We start from the raw sequence: 26,467 nt of genomic DNA, 5'->3' as shown, positions 1-26,467 counted from the left end.
AACAGTCAATTGGTTTTCACCGAATCACCGCTATGCCATAAGGATTCAGTTCAATTCAGGATTTCAGTTAGCTTGTTAGTAGATGGTATTTAAAACATTTCTTGAAAGTGGTTTTGGATTATATGTCAGCAAAGTAACTTGGCAATGAGTTCCATTCCATGATGGCTCTGTAAATCACAGAATATTTTTGTAGATTTGTCCTGGGTTTAGGTGCCAGTAGATGGCCTGACGTGACGTAGCTTGTATGGTCATGTTCTTCTCTTATATGTAAACTATATGATCATAAAAATACCGTGGTTCTATACCCTAACCGTTGCCACCTACCTGCCAGGGCCTGACGCAGCCGGAGCCCAACTCAGACGGAGCCGAGGCAGCAGCCCTGTGCTTCCAGTGGAGGAGGAACCTCCAGATCCACAGAGCCCAGCAGAACTCCAACCTGGAGACCGACGACCTGGGTCTGAGAAAGACCTCCGCACACCCAGTAGCACCCAGCCTCGCCCCTCCTATCCATGTCCAAGAAGGCTTCAAGTAGCGGTGCAGAAACAACCAGATACACCTGTGGTCTCATTATGGGGGACCCTGATGTAAACAAGACGAAAGTCTTTCTCTGGTCTGCATCCCCTTAACAATTGTATGTATTGAGCTGTACTGTACTGTATCCATTCTGCAATCTGTTAATAAACTTTTCAATCAATCAATCAATCAATCAATCAATGTTTGCCTATAGGCCTGGTATGGGTTTGGCAGCTCTGAAGTGTTATTTAGGCTAATCAAAAAAAAAAGTATTTAGATTATTAACAAGCTTTACAAACTTAAAACAAGCTGTGTTTTCGCGCTACACCCAACAACATTGGCCCATTCAATACAAGGGAAGGATGTAGGTGATGCAAAATTAATAGAATTTGATTCAGGCTGAATAAACAGATCCAAGGACATTGTATACAATTGTTAAAAAGAAAAATGTGGGAGCTTTAAAGGGGACATGCATTGCTATTCCTTTCACTATTTGGGCAACTTTACACAATTCCTGTGAGTCTATATGGAACACATCTGTAAAGTTTTTTTCAAATTCATTGTTTTATATTTTTAATCAATTACTCAAAAGCAAAAAAAATTCGACTTCAAGATTCCAAGCTGTTTGTGCTGCGCTCCGCCCATAAGCGCTTTGAGTGACAGTCGCCCGCAGTCTGCGACTGGCACAGAGAGAGATATGGAGAGATTGAGGGGGATACTAATTAATTTCGCCGCAGGGGGCATAATCCCACGGGACAATGCATTGGTAACTTGTTTCAAATGACAATATATACCGCTGTGAATATTATTGCACGGATCGGAATATGGGCGCGCGCGTGGGAGTCAAAGATATTTTGACAGTGATATCCCAGGGAGAAGCCCCACACCAGCCCCGCGCGCACACACATTTACACACTCCTGCGCACGGTCCCTCTCTCTCTCTCTCTCTACCAGGGAGAAGACCCTCCACACGCGGCGGTCAGGTTGTGTGTAAAATGCGTGTGTTTGTGTTTCCCCGGCGCCGGTCAGGTTGTGTGTGTGTAAATGCGTGTTTGTTTGTTTCCCCGACAGAAGCTCCTGTCCCTCTCTATCTCCCCCCCTCTTTATCTCTCTCCCTCTTTATCTCTCCCTCTTTATCTCTCTCCCTCTCTCGTTATCTGCCTCTCTCTGTCGGCACCCGCTTGAGGAAGTGCAGGTATTTCCACTCGCATGGTTGCGCGACAACCATAGAGGGGCCGTTAGTTATGCAGATCAGTGCCTTATTCACGTGAGCAAAACAGGCAAATCAGAATGACCTAATTCACTGGTGGAGATTGTCTCAACTGAATTAGAGCAAATGCGCCAATATGGTAATTAGAGACACAGACCCATTGATACTAACCCCCAATTGCTATAAAACAATGCTAAACACTGGAAAAGGCCATTTATAAGACATTGTTATACGTGATCACTTTCTCTGTGACAAAAACACTTATTCTCCACATCTTGAGGTCCTGTCTGTATACAGGCTGATGGAGGCCCTTTTTGTCACAGTTGAGATGACTGCACATTGAAAGAGGCATTTCAGACTGAGCTGTATTACTGAGCTGTAATTATTAACACAATAACTGGTGGCCATATTCAAACTAACTTACTCTCAATAACTGTCAAATTAAATACATGTGTGCAAAACTGTTTAATTTTTGTATGTGTGTGAGATTACGTGCAAAATAAATCAGCAGTTTTTTGGTGAAGTGCCCCTTTAAGACACATTAAGACGAAGAGATTATTCCACAAACTCCTAAGTGAAACAGTTTGTTCCTCTTCTCTCTTTTTATTTAAGACACAGATAATAAAGGCATTGAAATGTGATGAACATATTAGTGTTCTAGAGTTCATAGACGGTATGTGTCAACAGTAACAAGAACATACAGACAAAAAAAAGCGATAAAACATTACAATACCATTCCAAGAGCCCACTATGCTGATAGAAAATAAGCGTTTAAAAAGTGAATCAGGATCACACAAAAAATAGTCTCCCCTTAAACAATCGTAGCACCACATCGATATAGGACTTATACACGAGGAAATTAAAATATCTGTGCAATATTTCACTTAACATTGTCACTTTTTAGCATACATAGGCCTACATACCACCATCGACCGCTGATACAGTTACCCTATGCAACCGTAGAGATGTAGATTAATACACTTGCTTTCAATTTGAGAACAGATTGTGTCATATTTTCCAATTTATTTAAATGGTCAATTGCATTAAAAGATGTTTAATGCAATTCACTCCTCATTGTCTACCCCACAAAGCACCTAACGTCCACGTTTGCTGTTGGCTAGCATCAATGCTAACATTTGCTACCGTATGTCAGCAACCAAATGTTACAGCTAAAGCTAGCTAGTGTTAAACAAAACAGTAGCTACTCTTAGCTATAACATTTAGTAGCCGACATTAGCTGATATACACTAGTAGTGTCTACAGAATTCTGTGGCAAGTAGGCTAATAATGTCAAATGCCGACTGCTGTGTTGAAACTTTAAAAAATGTAGCTTATTTTAGCAAGGTGAAAATCTGCTTTAACCCACAGAGATATTGCTCATCATCACTAAAGTGAAAATAAAAGTCTATATACAACATAAAAAGTGTTGTTAAATAAATATTCAAATACAAAATGTTGATGGGAAATACACTGAGATAGTAGGTTTGTTTAAAGGTGAATCTGTAATGCCGTCAAACAGTGACCTCTAGGGGAAACTAACTCATCTTGGTGCTGCCCTTTTTTTTCCTCTTCTTCTTTATTTGGTGTGAATTTCTCGAGACCTCTCTTGGTATAGCCGCCTGAGGTGTGGTCAACAATAGCAACCGCTCCCCTATCCCCACTCAACTCCAACCCACACATCAGACCAAAACTAAAATAAATGGCCAACAAAGTGCAATAACAAGCAAGGCTCTTTTGCCTAGAGGTTTGTTGTCCGACGGCGTCACAGATTCTACCTTTAAGAGTTCTTGCAGGCCACACACATCTACTACTGTACAGTATGTCCCTGCGTGTCACGTAAAGGGTCTCCTAGAAAATAAATAATACATGGAAGTAACCCCAGAGTAAATAACATCTGTAGCCACGAAAGATGCTACCAGCTCCTTTGATAACCTTTCCAATATACTGTACATTTGCAGAAGTATGCCAAGAGGTTAAAGGAATACTTTTGACATTTAGAATTTTATTTGCGTATCTGTCTTCACCAAACACTTGTCACATTGGTGGATTTAATTAATACATTTACATTTCTTTTAAATGGCGTGTTAGCGGTGTTAGTACTCATTAAAACCAAAGGGCACTGGCAATGTTTAGCTTACAACTACAGTAGTTGAGCCCCATGGATTCAATGAGAAATGCAACAATGCCATCATACTATTTTCATACTAAAACTGAAGAAGTATACTTTTCATTCAAATGCTGGTGGAGAAAAATCAGCAGCAAACATTTTTAAAAGTCAAAGTATCCCTTACAAAACACCACAAATCAAATCCATTGAACACTGCCATCTAATGGCTAAATGCGTGCTATTGCAATTTGCTATTGGCTGATCTTGGTTTGATTGATTAATTGATTGAAATCTGTATTAACAGATTGCAGAATGGGTACAATACAGTACGGCTCAATACACACAATTGTTAAGGGGATGCAGACCAGAGAAAGACTTTCGTCTTGTTTACATCAGGGTCCCCCATTTTCAATTCATAATGAAATGGTACCAGATGATGTCATCATCACACATCTCTAATTCACAGGTACCTACATCACCTGACGCCAAGATCAGCCAATAGCAAATTGCAACAGCGATAGCGTGCATTTAACCGTTAAATTGATTTATTTGTGGCGTTTCGTCATTTAAAGGGATACTTTAAGTGACGAAACATTGTATTTCTGCAATAACAACATCATTATACTTGAGGATTATATACATTGACTCAGTGCATACATATCCAACATGTCCATACTATCAAACTGAAAAAAGTATTCCATGTTACAAAAAATGCAGCGTGCTGGATGAACACTCCAGTATCTCCTATCAATGTACATTAAGGAGCATGTAATTCTATCAAGGATCATTTTATGTACAGTCGAAATAAATACATTTAAGCTCAGTAATGATTCATTGACTCGTCTCATTCATATACAATGTGTCCTTTTTGTCTCCACATGTGAGTCTTTACTGGCAGAACGGAGAGGCGGTGGGATCGAAGGTCTTGAACACGTCCTTTAGAGTCCTATCGTCCACCTCCTCCTCGGCCTCCTGCTTTGGCTCCTCCCCCTCCCGCTTTGGCTCCTCCCCCGCCATGGGCTCCTCCTTCTCTTTCTTCTTCTTCTCCTCGGCCTCCTCCTGTGGCCCCCCTGAGCCCTGTCCCCCCTGCTTGGCCTGCCTGGGATCAGCGTATTGCGGTCGGATGAGTCCGGCCAGTGGCGGCAGGTTGTGCACCGCGGTCGGTGTAACCGGCGAGATGGGAGACACGGCGTCGGCGCCGGTGGTGGGGGGGGGAGGAGCCTGACGGGTGGAGGAGGAGCCGTCGCCGGACGCACCCTCGACAACAACCTTCGCTTCTTCCGCCGAGCCTCTCCGTCGAGTCGGCGAAAGTGAGGACAGCGGCGCCGCATTGTCTTTCTTGGCGGGTTGTTTCAGAATCCCTGCCTTTTTAGTAGGGGGGGGGTCCGTCTGTTCCTTGTGAGCCTGCTCTGCCTGGGTCCGGGGATCGTACAGACTGATGCCCCCCAATAGTGCGGTGGGGCTCTCCAGGCCTCCGCCAGAAGAGGAGAGGCAAGGGGCATACGGGGGCAGCTTCTCAGGTTCAGGCTTGGCCGGGGGGGCCACGTGGGCAGAGGGCCGAGAACTGGCTCTCTGCAGCCGGGGGTCCGCAGAGGCAGCGGCCCCCCCCCCGGAGGCCTCTTTAACCCCTGCCACCACCCCAGGCTTGGAGTCCAGACTCGTCGAGCGTTTGATCCTGGGATCCAGAGTCTTATGCTGCAGCCGTGGGTTAAGAGGAGGTCTCTCCGTGGAAGATCTGGGCTCCCGAGTCCTGGGAGGCATTCGACCCACGACCCCCTCCTTCAGGCGAGCGGCCACCAGCCTGTGATCAATGTGTGGAGGAGGGCTGGCGACGGGGGGGTGGTGGTCGGCTTCTCTCAGGCGGTTCATCAAAGCGTCCGCCACGAGGGGCGGGAGCGGCAGATTGATGGCGTGTTCCTGTTTGGGCTCCAAGAGAGGGATGAGGTCCTCTATGGCCCAGACGACCGCCTGGGCGAAGGCCGGACGCTGGAGGACGACGTCCACCCGGATGTGGCTGGACTGCTTCAGCTGGCAGCGGGGGTCTCGCAGCACCGCGCCGGGACTGGCGTCCGACGGGATGACAGCCGCCCGGTCCCTCAACGACGCCCTCTCTCCTTCCTCGTCCTCCTCTCCGCTACGGCGTTTGCGAGAGACCGCGTGCTGGCGGTAGGAGTTTGGCTCCATGGGTCTCACTTTCCTGGGGTCCCTGGCTAGCCGCGGGTCGGCAGACGCTCCCCCGTCGCGCTCCTTCTTCATCACGTCCGGGGGCCGATGGCGCGGGTCCGGCGTCTTCACTCGTGGATCGCTGGGCGGCGCCCTCTCCTTCAGGAGCCGCGGGTCGCCCAGGGCCGGGGCTGAGGAGGCGGGCTGGGGGGGCTTGGGCCGCTGCTGCTGCTGGCCCCGGTGCATCTCACTCTGCTTCTTCAGAGATTTGAGGATCGACGACATGCAGCTCCCGTCCTCCTCGTCACTCGAGTACCAGTTTGTCGTTTGGTCTGTAAAAAGGTTCATCGTATGCATTAAATATACTGTATCTGTCCCACTCTAGCAAAATAATCAGCACGTGTCAATTCTTCATCCTTTTCCCTCACATATCGGATATCATTAGGATATCTATAACTATAAAATGTAGGACACGTTTCAGGAATGTATTGATCATTTGATCGATTGAGAAATAAGGGTTACCTTTTGTTTCGCACGGATACATCTTTTTATCTTTTGAGCTTTATTATGTAAGCTCTGCAACTGCATGGGACATTCATAGGTAAATTAAATGAAAGGATTCCAGTTGCAAAACTGTCTACCCTAAAAATCTCATCTTAAACACATTGGACGCCAGACCCGTGTGGGAGAATTGTTCCCGGAGTAATCAAATGTAGACAGTCAGGTAGGCTTGAACAAACATGGGTTTAATACCAAAGCAGGTTCAGGAGAATCAAGGAGTTACAGCGGGATGACTCCGAGAGCACACTGGCCGAGTGTCCCCCAACTGAGCTCTGGATCAACCATCGTGGTCACATTATATACAATCTATACAGGAGGGGCAATAGGTGTGTCCATTGTCAGTGGTCGAACTGGAAAGGTGGGTGATTGGTCTGTTCCATGGGGGGGGGTTCGGGTCCATGGAGGGGGGTGATGTGTTTCGGGGGGGTTTGTCTGGAATGGTGAGTTAGTGTGGTTTGTTCTGCTCTGGGAGGGGGGGCTTGGGTTGGTTGGACAGGAGAGGTGAGGTCTTTGGATACAATGAGGGGGGGGGGGGGGGGGGGGTAATGTATTTCGGGGTGGTTTGTCTGGAATGGTGAGTGTGTGGGGTCTGTTCTGTCTCAGAGGGGGGCTTGAGGTGGTGAAGGGGTGGCTGGACAGGACAGGTGAGTGGCGAGGGGTCTTTGGACACAAAGGAGGGTGGGGACGTCTTTTGTCTTCATGTTGGTGGTAGGAGATGATGAGTTTCATTCTCTCACACCCGTCATAAGTCGGGTTAACTCGCCGAACGTTGGGCACCAAACCCAACAGGGCTGTACACTGCGACGAGATGATCGCGAATTGCCCCTTTAATTGGCCGTTGCGATTGGTAAATATTATCTGGGGGCGGGCTTGCGAGTAGTGCTTTCAAGCCTTGCATTCGCATTTCACTCCTAAATTATCCAAGGCGTGTGATGACGCGATGACGTCACTCACGCGAGCTGAGCAGTGAGCACTCAGCAGGTATGATCAGCGGGAACAATCGACTGAGCACTCACTCTGATAGACTGGCTGACTGTCTGATTTAGCTATGAAGAAAAGTAAAGTTAGTATTGCTTCATATTTTCGACGTGTTCGACCTCCTATAGTGAGCCGAACTGAACTGAACTCAAGACACACGGAGAGAGCTGCAGCGTCTGCTGCTCCTCCTCCCTCCCGCACCCGTGGCTGTTGTAAACACTAGTCTCTAGTGGGACACTGGGACCTTGGTGAGCCTGCCAGCCGGCTAGCTACTGATATCAACAAATGCTCCAGCAAGTCTAGTAGTGCATGATAGCTCGCGTTAGCTCACTGTTCAAAACGAAGCGTCCCATTAAACTAAATAGCTACAGATAGCTCCTGATATCAATGTCTTATAACACTGAGTCGATGCGTATTCGAGCTGAGGGCACGCTGAATATAGTCAATAGGGTCCAGCTGCAGCGCCGGAGAATCCTGGCCGTAGCTGGAGGCTACTCGAGTACACACAGACAGTGGAGCTGGTTGCATATAGCGAGCATTTTGACTTGTTGCGTGGTGGCGATGTCTCGCAGATAATACAACTACAAGTATGATTATATAATATATATATTTATATATCAAAAACAATCGATATAAATAATGGTAAAATTGTTATTAAAAAATGTGCCCCTAAAAAAAATGTTTTGCCCCTAGTGAAAAAGCTTAGCGTACAGCCCTGCCCAAGAAAAGTCGGGTTTTCATCGTTATTTCTTTTATTTGATATTTCCCTTCATAATTCATCCATCCAGCCTGATGTTATCATTGGGAATGGGTCCGATATCGCAAACATCCAATACCGCCGCCTAACGCCTTGCGGCTGCTATTGCACTCCATTTGAAATGATTATCTGAAAAATTATCTGTTTTTCTTGCATCTTGACCGGAAGAAACTCAATGACAATCGACTATGTTATTAGATCCATAGCTATAATATTTAATATAGTTTTAGCACTGCAAACACCGGCATGTATCCCCATTGAACAAAGCGCTGGCACACACGGCCATACGCCCACAGCGACCTCTGGCGCTGAACCTGTTAAGAAGCTTATCTTGTTGACAAAGAAATATATAAAAATAGTATATATATATATATTTTATTAGTTTTATTATTTTTAATATATATATATATCTTTTTTCCCCCCCTTCTTTGTATATATATATATCGGGCGGCAATGACTCAGGAGGTAGAGCAGTCGTCTGGTAATGCGGAGTGTCCTTGAGCAAGACACTTAACACCTAATTGCTTCCGATGAGCAGGTTGGCACCTTGGTTGGTGTGTGAATGTGCCGTGGTTTGTGAATGTGTGTGTGAATGAATGGGTAAAAATGTGAGGAACAAATTGTAAAGCACTTTGGATAAAAGCGCTATATAAATGTCCATTTTAAAAAGAAATGTTATGTGTAATAATGAGCTTTGTGAGTAGTTATTTTGTCAGCCAAACGTTTCATAACTTGATGATATTCAGATATCAGCAATCAGCCCACCTAGATCGTTAATGTATCGTATCAACTCATCACTAATCTGGTCACCTCTGTTAGTGCCCTTGTCTCCCTGGTCCTCTGCTATCTGTGGATCACTTCCTTGCTGCTGTGGCTGCTGCTGCTGCTGCTGCTGCTGGGTGATGTGCAGGAAGAGGGCCTTCTGTACTTCCGGTGGTAGAGACTGCATCTGGGACTCTGCTCCCATCTGCTGCTGGAGATTCTGCATGAAGGCCAGACTGGGGTCTACTGCTAGGATACGGACACAAGATGGAGGTAGAAAAACAGATGACGGATGACTTATTGACCATTTTAACACATTCTAAACAGCTGTGTCAATAATTGGGGGTGGTGGTGGTAGCCAAGAGGTTGTATACTATAAGAGTGTTGCTCTCCCTTCCCTGCTGTTTAGGTGCCCTTGAGCAAGGCATTTGATCCCTAGTGTGTATGTGCTTGACCTTTTAGTCCACAAGCTACAGTAACGTGATCACCACCAACCTCCTTGACCCATGGCCTGGGTTCTGAGGAAATTGGCGAAGAAGTCCACAGGATTCTGACTCAGCGCCGGGAAGGGGAAGAGGCTCTGGAGCATCTGTAGATCGGGCATGGGAGGGAACGGAGGCCTCTGCATGTTCATCGGAGGAGGATTCATGTTCGGTCGGAACGGCGGCGGTGGTCCGATGGGAGGGGGCGGCTGCATGGGAAACCTGTGTGGTGGTGGCAGTTGTCCTGGGGGGCTCTGAGGCATGGGGGGCGGGGGACCCATAGGGCCCATAAGACCCGGTGAGCCGGAGGGCGGCGCAGGAGGAGCGCTGGGGCCCGAAGGCACCACGGTCCCACCCTGCGTGTCCTCTGGGCCTCCGCTGAACTGGTTGGGGCTGTCACCCTGGAACTGGTTTCCGGGGGAGAAGTTGGACCCACTGAGGGAAAAAAAACATGTCACACAATCAGATAATATGGAGTTGAAACAACCCTACTATGCGAACACTAGCATTGATAATTATATGATCTATTCTACGAGAATCACGAGGCGCTGGTGTGGTGTGTGTGTGTGTGTCATTTACTACCTGCTAGTTATGCTATTCAACTTTCGACCACTAAGTGGTACTAGTGAGCACAGTAGATAAAAACAGGTTTTTCCAGCATGTGAACAAGGACGCACTCATAAGCATGGGGGTGACACAGAACATAATTCCTGCCCATGTAAGAGTGTGCTGAGGGTGTATAAGCACGCCCATGCGACTTGATTGGTCGATACTTCTCCCTCTGAATCTAACCCACTAACTACCTGTCAATCAAATCAGTGGATGAACTTCTTCCACCCCGAATATTTTACAAAAAAACCAATGTAAACAAAAATTGACATTGCAGCGTTTTTTTTCAGGCAAGAAATGTATTCAGTTTGTAGAATAAGGAACACCAATAGAAGACTGTCTATAACTTCGAGAGACATGCAACAAGCCCAGTCTGTACCACTCTAGTAATAGGCCGCTATAGTGACAAACATTGGCAGATGAATATCACTTTCTGACAGCCCCGGGCAAAACGTCCAATAAACGGATAACAGTTTTTGACCATAAGACGTTTTCCCAGTTACTCCACCTGAAGCCAATCTTTTGCACCAGGTCCACCGTCGGCTGAACCTTGATTTCAAACAGAGAGGGGATCTTCTTACTCCCTGGGCCCGACGCGCCGTCCTGAGGGCTGCTGTGGCCGGGCGTAGGCAGCAACCCCACCCCTGGTGGGGGCTTGGGCAGCGGGGCGATGCCCTGTTTCCTCAGGTCCTCCAGCTCCATCTCGTCCTCATGGGCATTCTCCTCCTCTGTGTTTATGATCTAGAGAGAGGGGGTAGAACAGCGATTCATTAAAGGAATACGCAGATGATACCACTTTTTTCCAAGCCAATACGGATTCCAACTTTTAGATTCCGAGATCTTTAGTATAGACCTTCACACAGCGGAATTGCGGTGGTATTGACTGCAACAGGAAATAAACTTGGGCCAATTTAGAATGTTTCTGTTTGAAATGGTATTATAGCTACAGGGGAAACTGTCCAATTCCATATTTTAGCCTGGTATCCAACAACAGTATCGGTATTGATTAGGGCTGCAACTAACGATTATTTTGGTAGTCGACTAATCTGTCGATTATTTTTTCGATTAGTCGACTAATCTAACGATTATTTCTGTCACACCCTCCATCTCTGCTTCCTGTGGGCGCGGCTCCTTTTCCGGGCTCTTAGCAGACTTCTTAGCTTAACATAACAGACCGACACTAAGTTTGGGGGAACTAATGGGATAACTGGGGTTGCAACAAAAGTGCAACTAGGGCTAAGTAAAAACCCAATGAAATAAAATAATAATAAATAATATATCCTTCTTAGCAGACTTCTTAGCTTAACATCCCAGGGAACTAATGGGATAACTGGGGATGTTGTTTGCTCCTGACAAGAGTCTCAAAGTCTGGGGTGATGGTAGACAAAGCAACTCTGAGGTCATGCTCAATGTCCAATCTGTTCCTCTGCTTTGTCTTCAGCTGGACCAGAGCTGAGAAGCCACTTTCACAAAGATAGGTAGTGCAAAAAAAAAATAAAAAATTACAAAAAAATTAAAAATTCTGCGTCGACGAGTTTTCATGATCGACGTCGTCGATTATGTAGACTAATCGTTGCAGCCCTAGTATTGATGCATCCCTATTTATCTTGGAGCTGCGTATCTGTGTGTATAAAGGTGTTTAAAGTCAAATCTAATACTCTGATACTCTTCCGTCTTACCTTATCAAGCAAGTCTTTGGTTACGTCATTCAAAGCCTCGTGGGAGAACTTGCAGTTATCTCCCTGGTAACACTTCGCTCCCGTATGAAAGAACTTGCAGGGATATTCATGTGCAATCACAGGTTAAGGAACTCTAGGATATGATGGGGATATTGAATTTAAAACGACAAATCACTACTCTTAACTTAAAGGAACACGGCAACATAGCTTATTGTCTTCTCCAGAGAGAGACAAGAAGATAGATACCAGTTTCCTCTCTGTGCGTTCAGTAGAAAGCTATCTGGCTGTACGTTAGCCTAGCTTAGCACAATGAATGGAAGCAGACATGGCCGGTTAGCCTAGGCATTGTCCAACTAACACCTCTCTCTCCCGAAGGCTAACCGGCCATGTTCGCTTCCATTCATTGTGCTAAGCTAGGCTAACGTGCAGCCAGATAGCTTTCTACTGAACGGACAGAGAGGAAACTGGTATCCATCTTCTTGGCACTCTCTGGAGAGACATTTCCCAAGATGTTGGCGTGTTCCTTTAAGATAATATATAAAATGCCATTTACATAATAATGCATGATAACCATCTGCATTGTTTATGGCTGAATTCCAAGGTGCATTCTTTGGCGATGCTAACTTGAGACTCGATCGTAAGCGCTGAAGGATATTGTGCATGTAAATGCAGTTGTCTCCTTTACTGCAGTATCCTTGGAGGTAGAACTTGCAGAGTTCCTTCTTCTTATCAGGAACAACCAGCTCATGTTCAAACTTACACTGTTCTCCCTGCGTAGAGAAAGAGACCCAAGTTAAACATTGATCAGTCAACTCTTTAGGTAGAGTATAAGAAAGAAAAACACTGTACTATTTAAGTGTAATAATCACGCACAGCTTGTACCGAGCTGCGTTGGAGCTGACCTACCTTGATGCATCGACCTTCGAGGAAATATTTGCAGATGTATCGACCGTTGTGTTCGACCGTGTGCTGATTGATGAACTCCTTGCTCATGATCGGACGTTTCTTCTGAAAACCGGAAGAGTTCTTCCCTTCCTATGAACACCAAAGGAGCAGAATATTTAGGTATTTTGCCCTATTCACATTACTATTATATATAATATATGTTAAAGAGCATGGTCAGCCCAAATATAGACAGTGAGACAATTTTTTTATTTTTTTTTTAATTAGTGTCGTTTATTTACAGTTATGACATGTTATTGTTTATCCATTGTTTAAATATCTAGTAATATGGTGACCTATGGTCAAAAGCTGTTAAAAAAGTACAACAAAAATGAAAATTCAACACAATTCCTTATAATTACAACAAAAGATGGCCACATTTACACTATAGCCAAAAAAACGGTCTTCAATGTAGACAGGGATCCAGAGTGGCAAGATATACCGGTAGTCGCATTTTGCGGAACATTTTTGAGATGGTGCTAACTAAAGATTTTAACAGGTCGCACTTGCAAATATGACTTTAAAAAATATATATATATATATATATTACCTACATTTTTCATTAATCGGCGGGAGGGAGATGTGTGTGTGAGCGAGAGACAGTCAACAGAAATGCCTATCTGGTCAGCCAGTGTGTTCTCTCTCTCTCTCTCTCTCTCTCTCTCTCTCTCTCTCTCTCTCATGCCCTCGTTTTTGCATTAAAACATATCCATTTCTTTTTCAAAAGAAGATATCATTCAGTGCTACTTCTGTGCAACAGACAGAATTAATGGATGAATGAAACCTGTATAGCCCCTGGAGGGAATCTGTCTTGCACAGTAGTGCCAAAATTAGTATTACGACTAGGGGGACAATTTAGACGGTCAGCAGGCGATATGGGGGAAAAATCGTTTAGATAAGTCCAACAACTAAAAACAATGCATTTTTCACAATAAATGTCACAGTCTATTAGATGCATTTTCGTGAACAAAAAGCTATGGCTATAAAACAGAGAACAGAGTGTAGATACTTTTTTATACCGATTTAAGGCTTCCATGAGTAATAGTCAAAAGTTACTTTACAAAAGAAAGCTCTATAATAATAAATTATACAAATCTCATTCATGCCACCGAAACTCAATAGATATCTATAGCAAATTACCTGTATTTGCTTTAGAACCACATTTTAATACACAACTGAGTCCGACTTTGTGCTGTTGACTCGCAAATGCTCGCCAATTTAACCACATCTCCTAATGACAGACTTCCAATACATTTTTATTGACTGCATTTGAAGAGTCCCGTCAGTCCATTTCAATAGAACACATAAAAAGTGTCTGTGTGTATGGGGGGGGGGGGGGGGGGGGGGGGGGTAATGAAACAAACGTGTGCTAAATGTCAATTTAACTGGTGCTACTAAATCTTGTGCTGATGCTCTTAAAAGGTAACACCAGTGGTACTAGTGGAAAGGTTAGATTGGAGCCCTAGTACAGTAGCCCTTTGTCACAATTATTCCAAGAGAGCCATGTTTTTTCTTATAATTTTTTTTATAAATATTAAACTTTTCATGCAAACTGACAAAGACAAGTTGTTTCTCAGATAATGATTGGGCGTTGGACCCAAAGGTTGAGTGTTATGGTGCTCCGGTGTGTTACCTGCTTCATGCCCTCTCCTCCTGGCTCTCCTCCTCCCCCTCGGCCGCGTCCTCGTCCTCCCCAGGTCTTGACCTTTAGCTTCTTGTTGTTCTTGTTTGGAATCCCACGCCCTCTGCCTGCTCCGCCTCCTCCTCTGCCCCTCCCCCGCTGCCCGCCAACTGGAAAAACACACACCCGTGATCAATATAACTTCAAATTGACTGGGATAAAGGGATATATATATATATATACACATGGTTATAGCCTATAACCGCTGAAGGCGATACTGTGACATTTAGAATTCTAGTGTTACTTTTCTTCTCGGGCCACTTTAGTTTATGGGAATTGAGTTTCAACAATTATCCTTGACCCTAGAGTGCTCGTTGGCACTCTAAGGGGGCGGAATCCACAAAGAATGGATTGCACGGAGCAAGTTGCACCCTTACTTACAATTCACTATGAATTGAAAATGGGGGGACCCTGATGTAAACAAGACGAAAGTCTTTCTCTGGTCTGCATCCCCTTAACAATTGTGTGTATTGAGCCGTACTGTGTATTGTACCCATTCTGCAATCTGTTAATACAATTTTGAATCAATCAATCACTGATTGATTCAAAATTGTATTAGTAACCTGTGAAGTGTGGACTCTGACTGAAAAAATGTCACGTATGATGACGAGGTCAAACTAATAGAACTGGGAGTATGAATGCATACACTGTTGTTTCTGCTGCCCCCTCATGGTGGACTTCTTCGCGAGGTCCTTGGCGTGGCGTCCCCTGCCCCCCTGCCCCGGGGCGGCGGAGGAGGAGTCCTTCGACTGCTGATACTCGGACACGTCGTCGGTGTAGTCTTCCTCCTCCTCTTCGTCGTAGTCGTACTTGTCGTCGCTGTAGTCGCTGTACTTGTCGAAGTCGCTGCTCTTGTGCGGCGGCGGCGGGGACTTCTGGGGGGGCTTGCCGCCGTGGGAGGAGCCCCTGGAGTCCCGTCCTCCGTGCTGCTGGCGAGAGGCGGGGGGCGATAGTGGCACCGGGAAACGCTGCTGCACGAACAACGGTACACGTTAAGATCCTCAGGGTTCCCACAGCACAGACATTGCAAAATGCAAGGACTTTTTTAAGTACTTTTTCAAGCACTATTTTTTTTATTTTCAAGGATGTCACTCGAAGGATACAATTCACTTTTAAATGCTGTTTTTTTTTAAGCATCTTCTTGGCCTGCTTGTCAGCTAGAGCGAGCTATAGAGCATCACACACGAAGAAATGAGGAAAAGCAGTTGGAGGGCGCGAGACAGCGACTCGTCAGATTTGATTAAAACAGAACAAAAAAATTTAGATTTCTTGATTCAGAACAATTTGATCATGGATGAACAAAACATGCAATGCGAATGGTTGATTTGAATTTCAATGACTTTTTAAGCACCTTGTTAAAAAATTGGCTGTTTTCAAGGAATTCCAGGCCTTGACTTTCGTTTGTAAAAAAAAACAAGCACTTTAAGCACTTCAAGGACCTTGTGCGAACCCTGGATCCTGACATCAGTGGAAAGTACTTTTATTCAAGTACTGTACTTGTACAGTTTGGAGATGTTTACAGTATTTCCATTTTATAGTCCACTATATTTCAAAGCAAATTTCAAAGCAATTTCTGCAGTACATTTATCTAAGACTAAGTTGTTGTGTTGTATACCTTTTAAGAATAATTCTAGTTCATAAAGATTATATATATTCTTTCACAAGTTATCACGACTGGACCCCGGTCAACTTTTATTTGTAATCCATCAAGATTAACGTGTTAACACCTTACCATCACACCATCAAGTATAATAACAGCATGGATTGTGCTGAGGAAGGACTCGACTGATCATCAACATCATTGGTAAGTAGGAAATAGGGCTAGAGGTCCAAAACTCTGAAAACTCCTTTGTGTGCATTTAATATCAAATCATATATCAATGATTTTAGTTTGAATTGAACACACTTAATTTCCCCTGAGTATGACTACTTTAGACTTGAGCCCCTCTCTAGGACATGCGCTCGGGGGACTCGAGTGCAGGCACTGTCCGGAGTTGCCTTTTTGGACATGTAGCACACGGCATGCAATTCTCCAGGGCAGACGTGTTCAGAGACATGTGGAAATACTGAGCTTTGTTCAGGTGAGGCGTGTCGCCTAGGTAGAGAGCGAGAGCACGACAAGCAAACAGCCTTTCATATCCATCCTCAGTCAGACAGTAGTGAGGGGAATTCCGACTCTTTTTCAGAGAGCCGGTGCTTTCGGCTCACAAGATTTTTCTGTTGCTTAAATTAATTTATTACCAAAAGAAATGTTTTTTTTTTTTTTTTTTTATATAATTATCTTTTCCGTCCTCCTTCTTTTTCCGATTTTTCTCCCATCCCACCCTTCCTGGTTGTTGCTTTCCTCCGACGCATGTGCAGCCAGCCGGCAGCCAGCCTGGCCGCGCAGATTCTCACTGGGAGAGTGTAACGTGTGGAAGGTCACACTACCTCTCTCCAGATCCTACCCTCGCTGAGCAGGCACCCCGACCGAACTGTAGGGGTCGCTGTCCACAACGCCCAGGACCCACCCGCCAGCTTTCCCACCCTCTAATACTGCCAATTGTATTAGTGTGAACGGCCAGCCAAGCTGGAGACAACACCGGGAGCTGGATTCGAACAGGCGAACCCAGCATCTCCGGCGTTGGTGACAAACGCAATCTCCACTACGCCACCTGACCGCCACCAAAAGAAATTTTGAATTATGTGTCAAATGAATTACTAATGTAAAAAAAAACATACATTATATCAAATGTTTATTATTTATATGGCTTTATTTACATACTCAACATGGAGCAGAGTGCTACAAAGAAAACTACCATCGGATCCCAATCAAGAGCCGGCTGCCGTCGTTCACAATCAAGAGCCGACCGACACACATCGCTATCAGACAGTGGCCAGCATATCATCTGGACTAGACCAATCAAAAATGTCCAATTTCAAAGCATTATTATGCAAAAGCTGACCTATTTAAACAAATTATCACCACTTAATAATTGCTTCATACAGGCAAAACACTGAGAAGAAGCACACATTTAATATAAGTAAATATACAACTTTGCTGCAGTCTCATCGATAGGCCCGGTTGCACGGTGTGTGAATACTGTGGACAATGATCTGCTTGTGTTTCGGACATGCGGGGGGTTGTAATTATGCAGATTTAGGACTAGGGAGCTGGGAGAGTAAACTCTGTGCAGAAATTAGTTTGTGCATGTTTGCGTTCGGACATACTACAGCCCCTCAGATGAATGTGTGGTCAAGAACACGAGTCCAGTGCATGTCCCAAAGGAGTTTCTGTCTACCTCTGCCACCACAACCAGGGCCTATAATACCCTTCGCCGTGCATGACGGTGTGAGTGGCGCGCGGGCTGTTTGTGTTTTCCTTCGGTCATGACATGCTTTATCGGGGTGTATGTCTTGGATGGAGATGTGATGGGGATTGATGTGTGGGGTGTTTGGGGGGACTGGCTGTTCCGGGGGGGGGGGTTCACATGCCTTCGAGCAACATTGTACTTTGTACTTATTTTATGCCTATTCTTATGTCTGCACGTTTTACGTTGCACTACTTTTATTGTCTTTTATACCTATGTCTGCAATCTATGCATTGTTTTTTATTCTGTCAATTGTGTGGTGATTTTATGCCTATGTTTAATTTTATACTAATTGCTGTGGGGCACTCTGGACTGCGGTCCATGTGTGAAAAGTGCTATAAATAATAATAATAAATAATATTTATTATTATTATATTGTAAAAATGTATGCATTGAAATGTCTGTAAAGTCTCGACGACATTGAAAGTGAGGGTGAACTCAATTGTCCTTTCGAGAATAAATAAAGGTTTGAAGTGAATACAACAGGGACCCAACGTGGCAGGAGGTGAGGGAAGCTCACCTGGGAAGACTGGCCGTCGGTCTCACGGTTGGATCCCTGGCCCTTCTTGTTCTTGGGCCTTTCCGTTCGGTCGTGGTCGGAGTCATAGCTGTCAGAGCTGGAGCTACTGGAGGGGGAGTGGTGCTGAGAAGATAACACAGAGACGTTATCTTATCTCGGTTAAAAATATGCTTCAACGTAACATGAATTTTCGGCGAGTCATATTCATTGAACTCTTCAGTGAAAAACCATAGCAGTCCATTTGGAGGTTTTGAGATAACTGTTGTTTTCAAATCTCACTATCTAAAGACCTTAACACTTTGGTTGCCAACAACGAGATTTCTCGTCCTAACTCGCCATGCGTTGTGTGCCAATAACGAGTTCTCGTTATTTATTTTATTAGCGATATCCATTCATTTTTCATCCATCCAGCCTGACGTTATCATTGGGAATGGCTCTGAGCTCAAAAAGGGCAAATACCGCCCCCTATCGTCTCCCGGGTGGTATTGCACACCATTGGATTGGAGTCGATGGGACTTGCATCAGAAAAAAGAACTCCGGTCCACATTTTACTTCTGGGGCATGCAACCTGATACTAGTGCATTCATTGAGGGGACTGGAAGCAGCGTCGATTATCTGTTTCGGAGTATAACGTTGGATCAATAAATGTGATTGATATTCGGAATGGCGATCAGGAATTGGATTAATCTTTTTGCAGAACATCTGATCTGAGGTAAGGACTCTATGTTACCAGTTTTGGGTTAATCAGTTTTTTTTCACAGCGTTCACAACGTGTGTGTGGCGTTAGGCGCTGAGCGCGGCACGAATAAATAATTTTGCAGCCCGCTTTTGTATCGTGCATAAGAACACAAATACTCTCGATAATCTAGCGTTTATTTGAAAACGATTCATAAATCAGTCGGAAAATGACAACGTGTTTTGTGTATTCCAGTAAATGGCTATTATCGCGGAATCTTTTTTTCTTTCTAAAAATCTCCAAAACTATACTTGTATTCAAAACGGTATAAAACGGAAATGTACTGATGAAAAAACAATCCGTTTCGTACATGTTGACTGCATGCAAGTCATTGATAAGCGACAGGTGTATTAGACCCATAGCCATAATTTAAGATATAGTTTAATCGCTTGCAAATGTGCTCGTCCTCCCATTGATTAACGTGCTGGCATCCAAGCGATAATTCGTCATATCCAGCTGGCACACAACGTGTTAAAGGAAGAGTTATGGTTTTTGGAACCTTAGCCCAATTTAATTACCAATGATGATGCTGATTGGTAGAGTCCTTTCTCTGCAATCCATGCTGTTCCACATACTAGGTCCAGCTACTTATCCACAAACCAATGCAACATCAATGGGGTTGATTTCCTGTCTGTACAAGCTGACTAAGGACGACTAAAATCTACTTCACAGAGCACACAAAATAGATTTCAGTTGTCTTCAGTCAGCTTGTACAGACATGAGATCATTGGTAAGTAAGTGGCTAATAGGGCTAGGGTTCCAAAGGCGAACAATCCCTTTAAAATGGGCACTTCACCAAAAAGACAATGCCGAGTTATTTTTCACATCTCATCATACACATCCAAAAACACATTTTGTACATGATTACTTTAGTTTGACAGTTATTGAGCGTTAATGAGTTTGAATATGGCCACCAGTGATGTCATTGGGGGCATTGAATCCGTGTGTCGTGTTAATTACAGCTCAATGAAATTATGTAGATGAAAAAATAGCAATACCTTCTCTTATAGGGACAGCTACAGTATCATTTCTTTGAGCAGTGATTAACACAACACAAGGATTCAATGTGGCGCAATGACATCACCAGTGGCCATAATCAAACTCATTTACTCAATAAATTAATGTCTGCAGAAATGTTTTTTTTTTATCCACTTTTTCTCCCATTTTCTATATTTTTCTCCCATCCCAATTTCGTATCATCCAATTCAACCCTCCCCTGTCACGAACGCTGTTTCTTGCCTCCCACAAACCGGCTGCAATGTGGACTAAGTCATACATAGCACAAGTCCCCTCCGGTACTTGAGGTAACAGCAGTCGCATCTTTTCACCTGCGCAGCTCGATCTCTCAGTGGCGAGGAGTAACGCTCCTCACGCTGCCCCCGACACTTCCTGATTCTACTGCGCAGGCGCACCAACCGACCTGTAGGAGTCGCTGTCCACAACGCCCGATCCCCACCCATCAGTTTCCCACCCCCTAATACGGCCAATGTGTATAAGTATGAACGACCAGCTAAACTGAAAGCAATGTGGAGCGCTGGGCTCGAACAGGCAAGCCCAGCGTCTCCGTCATTCGTGGCGAGCGCCTTGCCCACTACGCCACGTAGCCGCCCTCAAATGTTTTTGGATGTGTGTGAGATTATGTGCAAAATAAATCATCATTGTTTTTTTTTAAGGTATAGTGCCACTTTAAGTTAGACTCTAAAGAGAGTGTTGTGTGTGCAGTCGTAGTTGAAGACCGTAGAGGCTGTATGGGATACTTTCTGGTCTCACATTCACACTCGATTAGTAACAACAACAAGTTGAACTGCAGCTCTGTTCTCACCTTCTGCCTGTCGCGTCTCCTTCTCTTCGACCTCCTCTTCTCTCTCATCTTCTTGTATCTCTTCCTGGAGTGCCGGTGACTCTTATCATCCTTCTCTTTGCCTCCTCTGTCCTTCTCTTTCTCATTATCCTTCTCCTTCTCCTCCTTGTCCTCGTTCACTTCCTTGGTGTCTTTATTCTCCTCTTCGATTCCGATGCCCTCGTCGTCTATTTCTCCGTCTTCTAATTCGCCGTCCTCTCTTTAAAAAACACATTTGAAAAGCTGCGGTAAATACCAGGGCAAGGTTTATTATTTCATCAGCTTCAGGCAGGCAATCAAATTTGAATGGCTTCATTCTGAATCTCAATGCTCTCGAACATTGACCTGAACCCATTCATCAAATGATATTGACAATCAGCTATCACCATCATTTCCTCTTGCTTGTTTGAAGTGAATCAAACAGAATCATCATACATCCTTGTCTATAGAGGCAATAGGACTAAACGTTTCTTGCAGCAGTTATCAACACCAGTTTCATGGGATAGTTCTGTTTTTTGGAACCCTTAAGCTCTATTTTCTAACAATGATGTTGCTGATCAGTAGAGTCCTTTCTCAGGACAATCCACGCTGTTCCTCATACCAGCTCCGGCTAGTTAGCCACAAAACGATGCAAAGTCAATGGGGTCGAGCTCCTGTCTGTACAAGCTGACTGAAGACAACTGAAATCTACTTTTTGTGCTCTGTGAAGTAAATGTCAGGTGTCTTCAGTCAGCTTGTACAGACAGGTGTTCGACCCCATTGACTTTGCATTGTTTTGTGGCTAACTAGCCGGAGCTGGTATGAGGAACAGCGTGGATTGTGCTGAGAAAGGACTCTACTGATCAGCAACATCATTGTTAGAAAATAGAGCTAGGGAGGGCGGCTACGTGGCGTAGTGGGCAAGGCGCTCGCCACGAATGACTGAGACGCTGTGCTCGCCTGTTCGAGCCCAGCGCTCCACATTGCTTTCAGTTTAGCTGGTCGTTCATACTAATACACATTGGCCGTATTAGGGGGTGGGAAACTGATGGGTGGGGATCGGGCGTTGTGGACAGCGACTCCTACAGGTCGGTTGGTGCGCCTGCGCAGTAGAATCAGGAAGTGTCGGGGCAGCGTGAGCCTCCCACTCGTTACTCCTCGCCACTGAGAGATCGAGCTGCGCAGGTGAAAAGATGCGACTGCTGTTACCTCAAGTACCGGAGGGGACTTGTGCTATGTATGACTTAGTCCACATTGCAGCCGGCTTGTGGGAGGCAAGAAACAGCGTTCGTGACAGGGGAGGGTTGAATTGGATGATACGAAATTGGGATGGGAGAAAAATATAGAAAAATGGGAGAAAAAGTGGATAAAAAAAAAGAAAATAGAGCTAGGGTTCCAAAAATCGGAACTATCCTTTTAAGGCTACATTTATATTGTCCGCCTACTAATGTCTATGACCTTTGCTTATAAAACAGTTACATTTTAGACAATGTAAATGTTTATACTTTGGAAATACTTGAAGTGATAATGTTGTATCCAAAAATGTTGGACACGTCATTTTTTGTAATGAAAGGTTTCACCAAAACCACAATAGGCCTCACTAAGCACAATGAATATTACTGGCAAACCGTCTATTGAGTTACAGTACAGAACCAAATCATCGTTTGAAGCCACAGGGGGCAGATGATACAGTATGAGTTATCAATTAAAGGTCTTGATGAGACACGAGACAAGCATGGCCTTGAATTAAGCAGCAAAGAAATGTGTAGATAGATTACAACTGTATTGTAATGAGAAGTTGGTATTTACATTATCTCTTCAAATTAATGTAAGTGTACTTTTGACCATCTGGCTCCAAGGCCAAAGTTCTTACAATGCATATCAAACTATATCAAAAGTGATTATTACACAAACGTTAAAATGAACGTTTGAGCGGTTAGGTGGCCGAGCGGAGATTGCGTTCGTCACCAACCCCGGAGCTGTGAGCTGGATTCGCCTGTTCGAATCCAGCTCACAGCTCCGGGGTTGTCACCAGCTTGGCTGGCCGTCTGCACTAATACAATTGGCTGTATTAGAGGGTGGGAGAAGCTGGCGGGGTGGGTCCGGGTCGTTGTAAACAGCGACTCCTACAGTTCGGTCGGGGCGCCTGCTAAGCGCGGATAGGACTTGAGGGGGATAGTGTGGTCCTCCCACACGCTACGCCCTCTCGATGAGAATCCGCGCTGCCAGGTGAAAAGAAGCGGTGATTGGCTGGACGTGTGTCGGAGGAAGCACGTGGTAGCCTCCACTCTCCCAGATGATCTGACTGTGGGGGGTAAGTGCGCAGCGACCAGGAAGGGACTGGGAATTGGCATACGACTAACATTGGGATGGGAGAAAAATCGGAGGAAAATGGAGGGGGAAAAGACCAATAAAAAAAAAATAAAAAAAATGAACGTTTGAACTGGTAAACAGAACGTCTTTGCTGGAGTGTAAAATACTAGAGTTTTCTTTTTGTACAGCACAGTTCTTGCTACCCAGACAAATTAAGGAATTAATTCCAAAACACTATAAATCAATTTTGGAGAAGAAAAAAGGGTAATGTGCTTCATTGTACAATATTTAAAAGATAAAGAGATTATTACATCCTGTAAAATATCACTGTAGTGTAAACAGTTGTCTTATAATATCTGATAAAGCCAGCTATTTAAAATGTATTATTTAATTTAGCAACTGAATGTTTTCAAATGTTTCAAATGGTGTATAGATCTAGTTTTAGAGTGGAGCTCTAACAGATGAATAGGGGCTGTGTGTCCTGGCTGTGAGGTCATGTGACCTTCCATGTGAGGGGGAGGGAGGTGGAGGAGGAGGAGGACGCTCATTAAGTGATTTGATTGGCTGGCAAATGGCAATGGGTCAGTGGAAGCTTAGTGGTTTAATGATGCATGATATGACATGCTTTTTATGAAGTAGCGGTTGTTTAAAATAAATTAGGATTATGCCCACAATGCATGCATTTCAAATGCAACATGGGGGGAATGAATGGAGGTAATTTTTTAGAACCACGTCGTAGAGATAAATCATGTTCATCATAATAAATCACCACACATTTCATGCAGCACAAGTGTTACCCTCGAAACGTTGCCCAAAGAAACGATGGCCCGCGTAGAATCAGTTCCTTTCATAGTGTGTGACCCTGTGATAAATTACTTAATTTCATTATCCTCTTTACATGTTGTAACACGGGACAGGTAACAAACTAAAACACTAAAATGTAGCGCATGTTCTACCACACACATCCACCTCACACAGACACAACCTGCCAGAGGCACGCGGGCCATTCCACTTCTGACAGTTACGCACTATCCAATGGGAATCGCACAAGTCTATGACGACCACCCGCCATCCAGGCATGATAAGTAACCGCCACTCTCTATCTCTAAACCAAGTTCATTCATCGGTTCCAAAACACATGGATGTAACTATTCCTCTCGTCTCCACACACACACACACACTCTTGGGACTAAACCCCTGGCCTAAATCCAGAATAATTCCAAAGACTGTACTACAGTACACACTCCCGGCAACTTTCTAGGCAAATACCATATTTGCCACATTCAAGTGAGACATTTGCATGGATGTTGTTGCCCTAAAAAAAAAGTTGCCCAGTCTATCGCCAATGATCAGGGCAATTCCATACTGATCTCTCACCTCCGAACATAATACTGGGCCATGTAGATTTTTAAAGTAACTAAAAAAGCAAGTAAGGCTATATAAGCCATATATGCATGCGTTGTATACATGCAGAACCAATAACAATAGTAGATATCAGTAGTGTCATTGAGGGCATACAGAGGGCGTGTCAAGACCATCAAGGATACAAAGGCCCTCTTTTTTCTGGGCATTTAAAATATATGAATCAATAATCATCTGCTTAATTTCCACTGTCATGGGCTATATAGGATAGTAGGGAGGGTCACACACGGTCTGATCACAAGCACAGATAAAAAAAGGTCAACAACACCATGGCCAGAGTGTGGCATGATGGAACGTGTAGTCTAATAATCACAAGCGCACAGTCAAAGCGTATAGGCCTACTTAGGGCACTGCCAAGAAGAGCCAGATCACCCACCACCCACCCACACAGTCCTGCACAAACCAGTAGTACCGCGGGGTGGTCGAGAGGGGGAGTAAGTGAGAGGATGGGCGTGGCCTTACTACGCCATTTGCATACCCTCCTGCAGATGGCATCATCATGGCAACAATGTAGCCAAGATACGTATTAATTATTCATCCCGCTTCACAACAACACAATGACGAGGCCTCCTCTGGGGTGCATGGTAATAAAATAAAATAAATAAAAAATAATAATAATAAAAGATCATGAATGATCAATAATACGGCGATGGGGAAAATCTAGGCGGCGATCGTAATATTCCATTATTGCACCAAAACGCATGCAACATATTTGTGTGTGTGTGTGTGCGCGCGCGCGCGCGTGTGTGAGGGGAAGCCCTGACTGTAGTAACAATGTTCCTGCTGCTGCTATGATAATTCATGATTTAAAGAAAGAAAGAAAGGAAAATACCGGAAACACAAGCATAATATGTAGACCCACATAATTATGAAATTGCATAAGAATGTTACTCGACCTTTCGAGCTCCCCTGCGAGCTCAGAGTCTGTCATGTTTTTGTCAAGAACAGGGCTTGTTGTTGTGGATACAAGGCTCACAGAAGCCATTTGTGGAAAACCTTTTCTCTCCGGTAACAAAGAAGAGTGAGTTACTCAATCACTCGTCAAGGATGTTGGGTTGATGCTGCAAGATTTTCAGACTGGTGGTGGAAAAAAAAACTCACGGTGTTACACGGTGGTGTCTCGACAGAGAGAGACAGTAAAAAAAACAGACATGCTCCTCTTTTCTCATTTCATTTTGTTTTTGTTTAACTCAGTGAGCACGGCTTGGTACCCCGCCTCGCTAACGTCCCGTCGGTTGAGAGCTGCCATGGTGAGAGAGAGGAGGAGGCGGAGGGTGAAACGGACAGAAATAATGGGAGCATTCTCGTTGATTTCAGCATCTTCCTAGGCGCTTTCATCCTCTCAAAATGGCTTCCGCCGCGGAGCTGCGAAACGCTGCGTGGTTCCCCCCCCCCCGTAGCCTTTGTTTGCGAAGACGCTCTCTGATTGGTTTAGCGCCAGAGGGTCTTTTCCGCATTACCGCATATTCAACAACAATTTATATTATATTTTGTTGTTCCTGTTCCCTAATCTTAGCCCTAACCCTAACTCTAAGCATAACCCACTTCGAAAGAGGGCCAAAGCATAACCAATTTGAAGCAGAGAATAATATATATGTACTACAAGGCGGAAGAGACCCTTCGGCGCTAAACCAATCAGAGAGCGTCTTCGCAAACATAGGCTACGGGGGGGGGGAATCAGGTTTCCCTCGCTAATGCGCTCGCCGCGGATATATTATATCTCGTCCTATCAGGGTCTATCTGACAGTTCAAACGCACAGCCTCAGCAGCCAATTGGTCAAATAACGTGTCGGGTTCCTCCCACGGAAGTGAACGGGTGTTAGCTATTGGTCCACGGGACTGTCTGTTATTTTCACAGCATCT

General features: G+C 44.6%; 1 protein-coding gene across 3 annotated transcripts; it reads right to left on the bottom strand.

Moving 5' to 3' along the window:
- Positions 1-2,312: 2,312 nt before the first annotated feature.
- On the bottom strand, positions 2,313-25,934 carry zc3h6 (zinc finger CCCH-type containing 6). 3 transcript variants are annotated; one of them, XM_084322116.1, is made up of 12 exons: positions 25,501-25,934; positions 20,873-21,110; positions 18,315-18,437; positions 15,091-15,415; positions 14,397-14,554; positions 12,728-12,856; positions 12,477-12,591; positions 11,822-11,931; positions 10,651-10,883; positions 9,547-9,968; positions 9,100-9,300; positions 2,313-6,325 (listed from the first exon to the last, which is right to left on the bottom strand). In XM_084322116.1, exons 1-12 carry the CDS (start codon positions 25,587-25,589, stop codon positions 4,719-4,721), a joined length of 3,750 nt encoding a protein of 1,249 aa, XP_084178242.1. In that variant the 5' UTR covers positions 25,590-25,934; the 3' UTR covers positions 2,313-4,718. The 3 variants fall into 3 exon arrangements, with proteins under 3 accessions (XP_084178242.1, XP_084178244.1, XP_084178243.1); XM_084322118.1 differs by having other exon boundaries at positions 9,100-9,297; XM_084322117.1 differs by having other exon boundaries at positions 15,091-15,412.
- Between the last annotated feature and the right edge of the window lie 533 nt (positions 25,935-26,467).

The sequence above is a fragment of the Notolepis coatsorum genome (assembly GCF_963971535.1).
Source record: "Notolepis coatsorum genome assembly, chromosome: 9".
Classification (NCBI taxonomy): Eukaryota; Metazoa; Chordata; class Actinopteri; order Aulopiformes; family Paralepididae; genus Notolepis; species Notolepis coatsorum.
The sequence above is the reverse complement of the archived record's forward strand: the minus strand, read 5'-3'. Positions and strand labels throughout refer to the sequence as shown.